Genomic DNA, 14,637 nt, shown 5'->3' with positions numbered 1-14,637 from the left:
TCTGTGGGCTTTGCAAACAAGTCTCTCAATGCCAGCAGTGTGTACTTAACTAATAGTAAAAGCAACAATGTGGTGTGAGCTGCTTCCAGCACTACTGGGATTGGTCTACAGTGGCTGGCTATTGCAGTCTGAAGCTCCAGTTTGTATTGATAAGGGCAGAAAATGGTGTTGCACTCGGACTGATGGTATAGGATGTCCATCTGTCACCACAATGTTTTAAGACCATAAGACATAGTGGTAGAATTAGGCCATTTGGCCCACTGAGTCTGCACTGCCATTCAATCATGGCTGAACTCTTTTTTCCCCTCCTCAGCTCCACTCCCTGGCCTTCTTCCTGTAACCTTTGATGCCGTGTCTAATGAAGAACCTATCAAGCTCTGCCCTAAATACACCCAATGACCTGGCCTCTGCAGATGCCTGTGGTAACAAATTCCACAAATTTGCCACCCTCTGGCTAAAGAAATTTCTCCCTATCTGTCTCTGTTTTATATGGACGCTCCTCTATCCTGAGGCTGTGCCCTTTTGTCCTAGACTCCCCCATCATGGGAAACATCTTTTCCGCATCTACTCTGCCTAGGCCTTTCAACATTCGAAAGGTTTCAATGAGATCCCCCACTCATCCTTCTAAATTCCAGCGAGGACAGACCCTCATCACTGACTCTACTTGCAAGTTAACCTTTAGGATGTTCTGCACAAGGTCTCCAAGTTTCTTTGCATCTCAGATTATTGGATTTTTTTCCTCGTTTAGAAAATAGTCTGCAAGTTTATTTCTACTACCAAAGTGCATGACCATGCATTTTCCAACATTGTATTTCATGTGCCATTTTAGGGGACAAGATTCTCTTAATCTGTCTAAGTCCTTCCACAGCCTACCTGTTCCCTCAACACTACCTGCTGTTCCATCAATCTTCGTATCATCTGCAAACTTGGCTACAAAGCCATCTATTCCATCATCCAAATCATTGACATACAGCATAAAAAGAAGTGGTCCCAAGACCCTTGCAGAACACCACTAGTCACCGGCAGCCAACCAGAAAAGGATCCTTTTATTCCCACTCACTGCCTCCTACCAATCAGCCAAGGCTCTAACCATGCCAGAACTTTCCTGTAATACCATGGGCTCTTAACTTAGTAAGCAGCCTCACATATGGAACCTTGTCAAAGGCCTTCTGAAAATCCAAATATACACCTTCCACTACATCCTCTTTATCTATCCTTCATGTAATCTCCTCAAAGAATTCCAACAGGTTCATCAGGCAAAATTTTCCCTTAAGAAAACCTTGTTACATGATTGTTAATGCCAGCTGTGCATGGAAACACTTAATTCAATTTCATAATAGTTGTAATTTTACCTAGTAATTATGGGAAGTGTGTCCAGTGTGTTTTAACTGGGCTTCTGCCTGATTTGCACAAACAAGAGGTAGGTCACATAGCTTTTAGACTCTGGTCTTCCAAAATATTTCTAAAGTTAAAAAGAAGGGTGATAGACCTTCTGGAAAATGCCATCGTTCTGGGAGTGAAAACAATTGCTCCATCTTTTCATCAGATACTTTAATTAGCTCAGCAATAACACCGGACAACAATTTTTTTCCATAAGTTTTGCTTCCTCAGGATTTTTTTGCTTTTGTTTATGATAGACCACTTGAAAGCTGAACACAAATATAATTTCAGATTACTTGTATCATGTAGGAGTTTGGAAAACCAAAAAAATTAATTTTTATTGAATATAGTGCATTTAATTGCATAACTGTGCTGATTTGACTCTGCAATAGTTCAACTGAGCTAAAAAAAGTTTTTTGATGATTTTCATTTGCACTCAGTGCCTGAGGCTCCTTGCTTCACTGTCCAACAATAATCAGCCAGCATTGATGGATTCCATTTGCTCTGATACCCCTTCTCCATGACCTTTTACCATGCTTGTCACTGACAGTGCCAAGATTTGCAGGGAAGAAGTCTAAATGGAATGCAGAAATGAATCTTAAGTGACATGTTGTACTTCATGGTTTTGTATGCTTGAAGCATGTTGTCAACCAGCTGCAGGTAGTTTGGTGCTCCGCAGTTGCCAAGAGAATTTTCAACAACATCCTTGAATGCCTTCCATGCGATTTTCCCCAGTCCCACCAGAAGTTCTTTAAATTGCCTATCATTGATGACCTTTTGATCTATGGACCAACAAAAATGTGTTCCTTGATTTTGGCATTAGCTATTCTGGGAAACCCCATCTGTCTCAAATATCAAAATACTTCATGGAAATTTATGGACTTTATAGAACCTCTCCTGCCATGCAGCATCCATCCTGCCTAAGCATGCCAGGGCATGCCTGGACAAAGGTAGAAAACTTCTCAGCTTACATTATAGGCATATTTTAATTGACTTGAATTATGAATTGAAATAACAAATAGAGGTGATGTTTTTAAAAACCGGTGTGTGATAGGGAAACTTCATGGTGGTTTTCATGAACAGCAGCCCAAAATCGATAAGATACACCCAAAAGTGTTCAGGAAGCAAAATCTTTGCTGTCCAGTGTGATAGTTCCAATGTGGAGAGAAATGACTGAGAGTCTTTCACTGGAAAGACTGATATCACAGAGCTGTTGTACTTAGCTGGTATCTATGATTTTGATTGATTGGGTTAATGCATAAATGACAATGGAGAAAGCTTAAAATTGTAGACAAGTAAATAAGAATCAATTTTTAAATTTGCTGTTCATTCAAATTAAAACATGGTGAATTTCTAGATTACAAGACACAAGGTGAATCCACTTCTCTCTACCTGTCTGTCACTAGTACCAAGTACACTGTTCACATATAGTAAAAGGCAAATAGGTGTGAGAATATGAGGGAGTGACAGAAACGTCGAATGGAATGTTACTTCAGTGAAACCACTGAGGTTTCATTACAGTCACAGAGCAGCAGCTAGCTTATCAGAGAGTGACATAAAAGCACAGGCATGCAAACAAAAACACCAGCTACACACAGAGTTAGCTATGGAAGGATGGTAGCATAATTTTTCATTTTAAGCTGAATTTCAAACAATAACTCAATGCATTACCAAAACTAGTTTAGGAAATTTTCCAGGAAATCTTTAAAAAATTATATGGATACACCAAGGTTATGAGCTGTGTTCTGAACAGAAATAATTTCCAAAGGGTATAACATTCTAGTGAGTCATCTGAAAAGAGGAAGAGAAATGAGAAAGAGGGTTGAGCAGAGATGGGTGAGGGAGGTACGGTTCTGCAGGAAGAGGTGTTTGAGGGTAGGAAGGAAACTCAAAGTGACAAGTAGGGAGAGTTTGAGAGAAATTATAGAGCACTTATCAGTGTAGTTTATGTTACTTACAACAATGGTAGGAACTGCTGCCAGCACACAGTACAGGACGATTGGGGGGATGAAGCTGTCTTCTTCTGGTCCTGGGTAGGGTTTCATTAAGTCAGCATCCTGGCAGAAGAACCCCTGGACGTGCACCTCGAAGGTGTCTGTACACTCAAAGTAATAGGCGAGCAGTACGGTCCCAGCCATTATGACGAGCTGAAAGTACAGCATAGTTAATATAGAGGGGAGCTGTCATCACTCCTGGTTCCTCAGATGCTGTGGTCCCATAGTGCAAGCTCCCTACAGCAACCCAGTGATGCTTCCATATCTGAGTGATATGCTCTCTCTTTGATCCACCCCTTATATAAACCTTCTGGCAGATGACACAAATGAATGTTTCATACGGAACCGGGGGCCGGCCAAGGGAACTGATGATTTCAGTAGCTGCTTTGTCAGAAGGCACAGCAGTGTCACTAATGATTAAGTGATCAAAGTTGACTACAAAATCAATGTGTCCTCAAGTTAAACATTAAAATATGCTCTATTTTTATCTACCCCATCTGTTTCCAGAGACATTATGGTTGGCAAATTCTCGTCAAGCTCTCCACATTTCGAGGGTAACTAAAGTGTGCTGTAATATCAACCAGCTGCAACTCACTCCCAAAAATCAACCTCTGTTACATGCAAACAGGCTAAAGTCCTGGGAAGTATGGGTAAGAGAGTTCAGCACACTGCAATATTTATCTTCAAAAATCACAAATGATTATTGAGTAAAGTTTCACTAGATTCTAGCAGGGTTTAAGGGGCAGTACCTAGTCTAATTTTGCAAATTAAAATTGACATTTGCTTTACTTGCTGGGAAACTAAAATGGAAACAAATACTCAGCAGATCAAACAGCATCGGAAGAACAAAAAACTGATAATATTTTAGGTCAGTTCTGACAGAGTCTTTGAGCCAAAATGCTAATTCTGCTTCACCTCGCATTAGCACTACTTGACTGCATACTTTTTCCAGAATTTCCTGGAGCTTAATTATTCCTAATTTTAGGACATCTTCTTTGAGAATTATTTTCTCCACAATTGGAATTGCACAGAATAGAAAATGTATTAAAAAAATGTCATTTGGCACAACAAATCTCTGCTGCTCAGAGGAAAATTAAAGGATTAAAATACAAAATGAACATGTCAGCTCAAGGACTGAGATTCACCACAAGGGCAACAAGGCCACCTTTTCAAGTGGTATGAGGAATTGGCAATAGATGCAGGCCTTACTTGACAGTCACAAATCTAATAGATGAATGAAAAAGTTATCTTTCTGCCTGCCTTTTCACTTGGAAGTGTTCAAGGTATATAAGAAATAGACAGAAGGCACAGATTTCAAGCTGCTTACTCCTACCTGGAAAGTGAAACTTAGAAGAACTTTCTAAGTTTGTGAGAATCAGCAAATGTTTCTCACACACAGCCATCAACTTCACTCTGACAGAACTTAGATTCATTCCTGGAAAGCAACAGGAGCTGCTTAATATATACCTAATTTAGCAGTAGAACAGTATAATGCCTATACTAAACTGTAACATCATCCTACCCTACTATGAGGAAAGATAAGAGAGGAGCAGTACATTCCCTTTGACTATGTAGACTAGTGACACAGCAATCCAGAGTTACTTTAGTCAATCAGCTTATGTCTCAGCAAAAACGAACTCATTAGCTTTGACAAACATGAGCAAATCTGCAGATGCTGGAAATCCAAAGCAACACAGACAAAATGCTGGAGGAACTCAACAGGCTAGGCAGGATCAGTGGAAAACCAAAGGAACATGTTCCAGGCCTACACCGGCATCACTCCCCAACTCTTCCTATGCTACATCGATGACTGCTTTGGTGCAACTTCCTAAGCAACTCCTTTGTTCACTCGTCCCTCCCCACTGATCTCCCTCTTGGCACTTATCCTTGCAAGTGGAACAAGTGCTACACCTGCCCTTACACCTCTTCTCTCACTACCATTCAGGTCCCCAAACAGTCTTCCAGATGAGGCAACACTTCATCTACAAATCTGCTGGGATCAGCTACTGTATCCAGTGCTCCCAATGTGGCCCCCCCGTATATCGGTGAAACCCGATGTAGATTGGGAAACCGCTTCGCCAAGCAGTTTGGCTCCACCCACCACAAAAAACAGGATCTCCCAGTGACAACCCATTTCAATTCTAGTTCCCATTCCCTGTTCCGACATGTCAGTCCATGGCCTCCTCTACTGCTATGATGAAGCCACACTCAGGTTGGAGGAACAACACCTTATATTCCATCTGGGTAGCTTCAACTGATGCCCTGAATATCAATTTCTCGAACTTCCACTACTTGCCCCTCCTTCACCATTCCCATTCCAGTTTCCCTCTCTCAACTTATCTCTTTCCCTGCTCATCACCTCCCTTTGGTGCTCCTCCCCTTCCTTTTCTTCCAATGTCTTTTGTCCTCTCCAATCAGATCCCCCCTTTATCTCTTTCACCAATCATCTGCCCAGCTCTTTATTTCACCCCTCCTCCCCCCATTTTCACCTATTACCTACCGCCTTGTATTTCTTCCTTCCTTCCCCCACCTTCTTTCTCTGATTTCTCCACTTGCTTTCTAATCTTTTTGAAGGGTCTTGGCCCAAAATGTCAACTGTTTACTCTTTTCCATAGATGCTGCCTGGCCTGCTGAGCTCATTAGCTTTGACTCTTGTCTAGGTTTCTACTGCTGGCATTGTGCACTGTGATAACATTAATCGATAACCTCATTATGAAAGCACTTTAGACAACAACCACCATAAAATGATAGAATGTAAGGGCAACAAGAAGGAATGAAAATGGAATTAGCTAAAAATGAACTGGCAGATTATTTCAAAAGATCAGGCAAGATGTCAAGGCAGACATTTTAGGGATATTTCAAAAAACATAGAATGGATACCTTCCAGTAAGAAAGAAAATTGCAAAGCAATTTAACTTTATGTCTTTGTTAATTTATATGTCTATCAATCATCTCACAGACATTACAACATAGAAGCTGACCAACAAATCCCAATAAAGTTCCAAGTAAAATTCACAAGTTAATAGGAAAAGTTGAAGATAATATAAATATATAAAAAACATATAATTCCGAAAGTACAAGGGCAGGTCAAAAGATAGGGCGGAATATAAAGAAAACAGCAAAATAAAACTAAAAGAGCAAAAGGAAAAAAAAAATGAATATACAATAAAGCTTGGCAGAAACATCAAATACAGAAAGAGTTTCTGAAGATGTTTCAAAAAGAGTTAAAGTAAGTGTTAGTCTCAGAGGAGTGATTATAGGGAATTAAGAAACGGAAGCGAGCAATGGTTGATCAATTGATAGGTATTTTAGAGAGGTATCCTTACTCTTCCTACAGAGGATACAAGTCACAACCCAGAAATTGTAAATCTAGAAATGGATCAGAGAAATTGCACTAGGACAGTAGAACACGCAATTTCAAAGTGCTTGGATTGATAAATCTTTTCTTCCTGATGAACTTCCTGAAGAAACAACTACTGAGATAGTAGATACATTGCTATTAATTTTCTAAAATTCCATTAGACTGTAAAATAGCATATGTAAATAATTTATTCAAAAAAGGACGGAGACTGAAAGCAGTCAGCTGAATATCTGTCTGAAAGACAATGTTGGAAGTTATTACTACAGTGTTATAGCAGGACACAGAAAGTAAATCATGGGAATTAGGCAAAGTCAGCATGGTTAGTGAAAGGAAATTTTGTCTGATGAAGTAATTGTAGTTCTTTGAAGAAGTAACATGTAGCATGGATGAAGGATAATCAGTTTTAGGCATTTGTTAAGGTGCCACACCAAAAGGTTACTGGGGGAGACAAAAAAAAAACATGTAATGTAGGTAGTAACATACTGGCATCAATAGAAGGTTAGCTGTCTGACAGAAAATAGAGAATAAGCATAAATGAGTCTTGAGACACAAAAGAGAGAAGATATTGAAATCTGCTTAAGGAACTGAGTAGGTCCAGCAGCATCTGTGAAGAGTAAAGAACTTATCTATGTTTCAAGTCGAAACCTTGTATCAGCACCCTATGCATTATCCTGATGTAAGGCTTTGAGCAGAAACATTGACAGTTACTTCCCCCATGGTTGCTGCTGAACTTGCTGAGTTCTCCAGAAGATTGTTTGTTGCTCCATGGATGAGCCTTTTCTTGATTGGCAAGCGTGGTGTGCCACAAGGAGAGAGACCAGAATCAGAATCAGAATCAGAATCAGAATCAGAATCAGGTTTATTATCACTGGCATGTGACGTGAAATTTGTTAACTTAGCAGCAGCAGTTCAATGCAATGCATAATCTAGCAGAGAGAGAGAGAGAGAAATAATAATAATAAATAAAATAAAACAATAAATAAACAAGTAAATCAATTACATATATTGAATAGACTATTTTTAAAATGTGCAAAAACAGAAATACTGTATATTAAAAAAAGTGAGGTAGTGTCCAAAGCTTCAAAGTCCATTGAGGAATCGGATGGCAAAGGGGAGAGGGCCTCAACTTTTATCATTTACATAAACGATTTGGATGAAGGCACCGACGTATGATTGCTGAATTTGCTGATGACAGAAAAGTCAGTTGGAGAGCGGAGGGGATATAAAGAGTCTACAAAGATTTATAGATGGGTCAAGAGGGAGGGTAAATTAAATATAATGTAGGGAAATGGTTCATTGCCTAGTTGGAACAAATATAAAAATGAGTACATTATCTAAGTGGAGAGGTATTTCAGATTATTTTATTTACAGAAAGAGTGACTGAAGCATATAAGGTCCTTGAGGGCCTTGTCAGGATGCATGTGCTGAGGACGTTGCTTCTTGCAGGAATCTGGAGAACAAGGTATCCTTATTTAAAAATCAGGGGTCATCTATCTAAGAAAAGATGAAGTAGAGTACAATGTTATTTTCTTAGTTTGGAGTCTTTGGAACTCTTCCTTTAAAAGTAGGTTGCTTGAATATTTTTAAGACAGTAATAGATGGATAATCGATCAGAAAGGAGAATGAAAGGCTACCAGGAGTAGAAAGGAATGCAAAGTTGAGATAGCAATCAAATCAGCAATGATCTTATGAAATGGTGGGGGCATGGTTGCCTAATTGAGGTCCTGCCTCTAATTTATGTGTTTGTTAATTTATATTCCATCATCCACATGATAAGAAAAGACTCACCAGAAGCTGGCCAACAAATCCCAAGCAAGTTCCAAGTAAGACTCTTAACTTGTTAAAAAGCTTAGAGGTTCATAATTTATATTGCCTGCATTTCTAAGCACCTTTGGGAAAATGGGCCATAAATAAAGGATAGTTTAAAAATAAGAAACCATAAATAAGTGAAAACTTTACAGAGAACATGAATGTCACATTGGATTTTGTACTTTCGAATAAGAATCAGAATCAGGTTTAATATCACTGGCATATGTCATGAAATTTGTTGTTTTGTGGCAGCAGTACATTGCAATACATAATAATGAAGTAAACATTTTGAAGGCACCCTCAGTGTTACAGAGGCTAGAGCTCATGATGGAGCTGGATGAGTTTACAACTTTCTGCAGCTTTTTCCAAAACTGTGCAGTGAGCCATCTATACTAGATGATAATTCAGCCATATAGCATGCTCTCCACACTACATCTATATAAATTTGTGAGTGTCATTCGTGACAAAACAAGTCTCCTCAAACTCAAATGAAATATAGCTGCTGTCATACCTTCTTTGTAATTGCATCAATATGTTGGGCCCAGGATAAATCTTCAGAGATGCTGACACCCAGAAACTTTGAACGCATTTACACTGAAGAGCAAGAAGGGCTTTCAAAGTGACCATCTCTCATACATTTCCCCAGTAGTTACCTCAGTAGTGGCTCCGTGCTGCTTTTAAAAAACTAAACCACTTGCTCTTCAGAGGTCATGTCTTACTTCAAGTCACAAGGATTAATGGATAGTGAAGCCCCGATGCAAAGGCGCTTCCACTCATCACATCTCCGAGGTCACACTGACATTCTACCCTATCTTTTATCCAGTGGAAGGCTCTGCTGACATCGTACACTTCAATCCTCAATTTAAACGGGCACTATTTGTAACCTGCCATACTTGAAGCCACTGCACTTTGAAACCATTCTTTCCTCTGCCTCTTGTTATTCTTTCTGCAAATGTCAGCTCCTCATAGGGCAATTCCATCAATCCTATTCCTTGGCTTATTCTTCAGAATCCTAAGAACTATTTTCCCACAAGTACCTAATCAAATTCACTTCTGGAAGTCCTGAGTAATTCAATTTCTACTACCTTTACCACCATTGGGTTCCAAATCATTACTATATCAGCAATAAATTAGTTTTCATTATATGTTATTTGTATCTTTTTCCATCAGGTTAAACCTCTGTTCATACTCATGACACAACCCGTTTCACTCTAATCCATCAGGTTTATGCTGTCTATCAGAACATTCCTATCAGACCAATTATTTGTAACACACACAAAATGACGGAGGAACTCAGCAGGCCAGGCAGCCTCTATGGTAAAAAGCACAGCCGATGTTTCAGGCCGAAACTCTTTGGCAGGACAGTTATTTGTAACCTATTATTTTTTTGCATGCCCCTCAACACCACACCCTGTTCTGGTGAAGGTTATAGGACCAGAGGATGTTCACATTTTCTTTGGCCATAAATGCTGCCTGACTAGCTGAGATTTTTTTTCCCCATCATTTTCTGTCCTTATTTCAGATTTCCAATGTCTGCATATTTTAATTTGGATTTTTAACATCCTAACGCGTTGCAATGTAAGGAAAATGGCAGCCATTTTTTACATAGCAAGTTCTCATGTTATATTGAGCAAATAATGCTTCAGAGATTTCAACTGGTGGATAATTATCAGCCAGATACTGGAAATAATCCTGCTGTTTCTTTTTCGTAGTGGTGCCATGAGCACTTTTTGTCTACTTCTGAGACTTAACAGTTATATTTTCTCACCTTTTGGAAGGTGCCTGTGATAGTGGAACACTCCTCACACGGTACCAGGAAGACTGGTATTATGTGCTCAGAGATGGTCTAATGGAAGATAAAGTATCCACTTCTGCACTCAGAGGTAAGGGTCAAAGCTGGCACTGGCTGAGTCCAATTGTATAAAATCTCATATGGACTGTTCATCTCCAAAGGGAGCTTTCTTCCATGTATTACAAAACAGCTTTTTTTCTCCCCTGGAATGTATTCGCTCCCAACATTTGATGCATATCAAGAGTGCAACATTGATAGATTGAAATGACCATCACAAACGCAGGTTAAGGTATGGTACATCAATTAACTCTTTCACAGCACATTACCATTGCATGTTTACATCTTTGAAGTGACAGGCGCGGGTAGCTCACTCCTGAAATCAGCTGGTTAATCACTATTGACCGAGGAAGAGGAGTCAGTCTCAATAACATCCTCATAAATCTCCTTTACACACTTTGCAAATTAATAGCGCCTTTCCTACAGCACGGTGACTAAAACTGAACACAGAATTCCAGCAGCCCACGATGATACTATGATTTCAGTCTCTAAGGCTGATGTGAATAAATCCTTCAGGAAAGTGAAAGCACGGAAAGCATCTAGCCCGGACAGGGTCGTTGGCTGAGTATAAAAGACCTATAGCGATCATCTGGCTGGAGCGTTCACCAATATCTTTAACCTCTCGCCTTGGCAGTCTGAAGTACTTACTGCTTCAAGCAGGCTTCATTTACCAGTGCCTAAGAAGAACATGGTAATCTACCTTAATGACTATCATTCAGTTGCTCTTCCACCCACTGTAATGAAGCGTTTTGAGAAGTTGGTAATGAAATAACTCCTGCCTGAAAAGTGACTTGGATCCACTTCAGTTTGCCTGCCATCATAACAGATCAACAGCAGACGCAATTTAATTGGCTCTTCACTCAACCCTGGAACATCTAGACAGTGAAGATGCATACATCAGGGTGATCCTCATTGATTACAGTTTGCCGTTCAATGCTATCATCCCCTCAAAGCTAATTAGTAAGCTTCAAGACCTAGGCCTCAATATCTCCTTGTGCAGCTGGATCCTTTATTTCCTTACTTGCAGACCCCAGTCAGTTTGCATTGGCAGCGACGTCTCCTCTATCAGCACAGGTGCACCACAAGGATTGTGCTTAGCTCCCTGCTCTACTCGCTTCACTCTTATGACTGTGCAGCTATATAGAGCTCCAATGCCATGTTTAAATTTGCTACTGACACCAGTGTCATTGGCCAAACCAAAGGTGATGGTGAATCAACGTATAGGAGGGAGATTGAGGAGTGGTGCCACAACAACACCCTCTCACTCAATGACTAAGGTGCTGATTATTGACCTCAGGAGGATAAAATTGGAGTACCATGAGCCAGGACTTACCGGGGTATCAGAGGTAAAGAGGCTCATCAACTTTAAATTCTTTGATGTTATCATTTAAGAGCATCTGTTCTGGGCCCAGCATATGAATGCCATTACAAAGAAAGCACATCAACGCTTCTACTTCCCTAGAAGTTTGCAAAGATTCAGCATGTCATCTAAAACTTTGACAAACTTCTACAGATGTGTGATGGAGAGTATTCTGACTGGTTGCATCACACATCTAGTATGGAAATACCAATGCCGTTGATTGGAAAAGCCTATAAAAAGTTATAGATACAGCGCAGTGCATCACAGGTAAAGCTCTCCCCACAACTGAGCACATCTACATGGAGCGCTGTCACAGGAAAGCAGCATCCATCATCAAGGACTCCCACCATCCAGGCCATACTCTCTTCTCGGTACAGCACTGCCATCAAGAAGAAGGTACAGGAGCCTCACAAGTTTCTGGAACAGTTATTACTCCCACCATAAGGCTTTTCTCTCCCTTCACTCTCCCAGTTTCACCTATCACCTGTCACCTTGTAATCCTTCCTTCCTTCCCCCCAACTTCTTACTCCAAAGCCTTCCCTTCTTTTCCAGTCCTGAAGAAGGGTCTTGGCCTGAAACATTGACTGTTTACTCTTTCTCATAGATGCTGCCTAACCTGCTGAGTTCCTCCAGCAATTTGTGCATGTGGCTCTTGAACCAGAGCGGATAACTTCACTCGCCCCATTACTAAACATTCCCACAACCTATAGATTTACCTTCTAGCGCCCTTCATCTCATGTTCTTGATTTTTATTTTTTATTATTATTATTACGTTTATTCTCTCTTTTTGTATTTTCACACTTCGTTGTCCTTCGCACATTGGTTGCTTGCCTGTCCTGTTGAGTGTGGTCTTTCATTGTGTTTCTTATATTTACCGTGAATGCCCCTGAGAAAATGAATCTCAGGGTTGTATATGGCGAGTTATATGTACATTGATAATATATTTACTTTGAACTTTGAAAGTGCAATATCCTATCCAACTGCAACATTACATTCCCAACTTCTACATTCAGTGCCATGACTGACAAATGCCAGTGTGACAAAAGCTTTCCTCAATACTCCGTTTACCCGTGACACCACTTTCAGAGAGGCATGCACTTGTACTTATAGGTCACTCTGATCTACAAAACATTCAAGAGCCATACTATTCACTGTGAAAGTCCTACCCTTCTTTGTCTTCCCAAAAAGTAATACATTTTTTATCAACAGATATTCATTCCTTTACAGCCATCCAACTTACTTTGTCTTTGGAGTACATGTACTTGATTCGTAAATATTGTAATTAATAGCACTCTCTACTCATGGGATTACACAGCATGAAAATAAAGTGTTTAACCCAGCTTTGTCGATTTACAATATTTCCTTTGGCAATGTATTTCCCAGGAACGTATCCCTTTTCACAGATCAATGAATAGCTCTTATAATACTAGTCAATTGGCTGGTTTATTGATTGATCCTAAGGATTTTGTTGAGGCAATTATAACATTTTAAAAATGTTGATCTATTTAAAAGATGTTTGTCATACTATTTGGAAAGGGAACAAGATACCACATCCACTTCAATACTGCTCTCAAAGTCTCAAGGTCAATTCAAGCCTCAGAGTTGCCAATGCAATTTGATAGAAGCAAGCTGGGAATATCAGGAATGTTTCATGTGCCCATTCAATAATCCAGAGATGAGAGGCCAAGGGCAAGAATGGCATATTATATGTGGTAGAAAGAATGAGGCACTGGCACTGAGAAGGGGGATAACAAACATGATTTTATTGGAGTCACACTGAGTAAGCAAGAAATGGTTGCAAGAGTAAGAACTAGCATCAGAATAAATAGGATAATGTGAGCTGATGGGGTGGATAACGTTGAAAATGTTGCAGCAAAGCCAAATTGAGGTTGTGGCATTATTTAATCCCCTTCTAGACTCTTTCCATCTGAACCATTGAACATAATCCACATTTTTTTTGCTTTGAATTTATTAATGCACCTTTTAATGCATCTCCAGTACTCATCATTGAATTTCACATGTTAACATGTTTAAGTTTCCTCATCAATAATGTCATGTTGACCAGCTGCATTTATGAAGTCCATTAGCATAGTAAAACATCACAACACTCCTCCTTAAGTGTATCTTATTGATCCCAAAATGTCTGAACTAAGAGAATACACAACAATGGGAAACTATGAAATCAGAACTTCAGACTTCTGCGCTTTGTTTTGACAATTTACAACTCGAAACAGTAAACTGATAAACCACGGTAAATATTTCTTAGTCAAATAATTTACATCAGAGTTTGCCAGTCCAATCCATGTGACATAATAACAATGGAAAAGTAGTGCCAGTTAGTAAGACAATAAGACCATAAAGCATAGGAGCAGAATTAGGCCACTTGACCCATCGAGTCTGCCCCACCATTCCATCATGGCTGATTTATTATCCCTCTCAACCCCATTCTCCTACCTTCTCCCCATAACCTTTGACACCCGGACTAATCAGGTACCAGTCAACCTCTGCTTTAAATATACTCAATGACTTGGCCTCCACAGACATCTATGCAATGAATTCCACAGATTCACCATCCTCCAGCTAAAGAAATTCCTTCTTATTTCTGTTCTAAATGGACGTCCCTCTATTCTGAGGCTCTCCCCTCTGCTCCTAGACTCCCCACAAGCGTCCTCTCCACATCCACTCTTTCTTGGTCTCTCAATATTGGATAGGTTTCAATGAGATCCCCTCTCCCCCTCAGGGACAGCATAAGCTGGTAGATCTGTTAGGAACTGATCATGCAGCTGATCACACACTTACACAGGTGGATAATAAGGATAATGTGGAGGAGGTGTTGATGTCAAAAATGGATCCCAGATCCCATCCAAAAGCCAATAGGAGATCC

General features: G+C 39.9%; 1 protein-coding gene across 3 annotated transcripts in view; it reads right to left on the bottom strand.

Moving 5' to 3' along the window:
* plppr1 (phospholipid phosphatase related 1) overlaps positions 1-14,637 on the bottom strand; it is a 128,860-nt gene that overhangs the window by 49,212 nt on the left and 65,011 nt on the right. For all 3 annotated transcript variants that reach the window (XM_072257182.1, XM_072257184.1, XM_072257183.1), the window contains exon 3: positions 3,339-3,527. In XM_072257182.1, the coding sequence (XP_072113283.1) occupies positions 3,339-3,527 (189 nt within the window). The remainder of the gene's footprint in view (positions 1-3,338; positions 3,528-14,637) is intronic.

The sequence above is a fragment of the Mobula birostris genome, chromosome 5 (assembly GCF_030028105.1).
Source record: "Mobula birostris isolate sMobBir1 chromosome 5, sMobBir1.hap1, whole genome shotgun sequence".
Taxonomy (NCBI): Eukaryota; Metazoa; Chordata; class Chondrichthyes; order Myliobatiformes; family Myliobatidae; genus Mobula; species Mobula birostris.
Note: the sequence above shows the minus strand (reverse complement) of the source record. Positions and strands in the feature narration are given on the sequence as shown.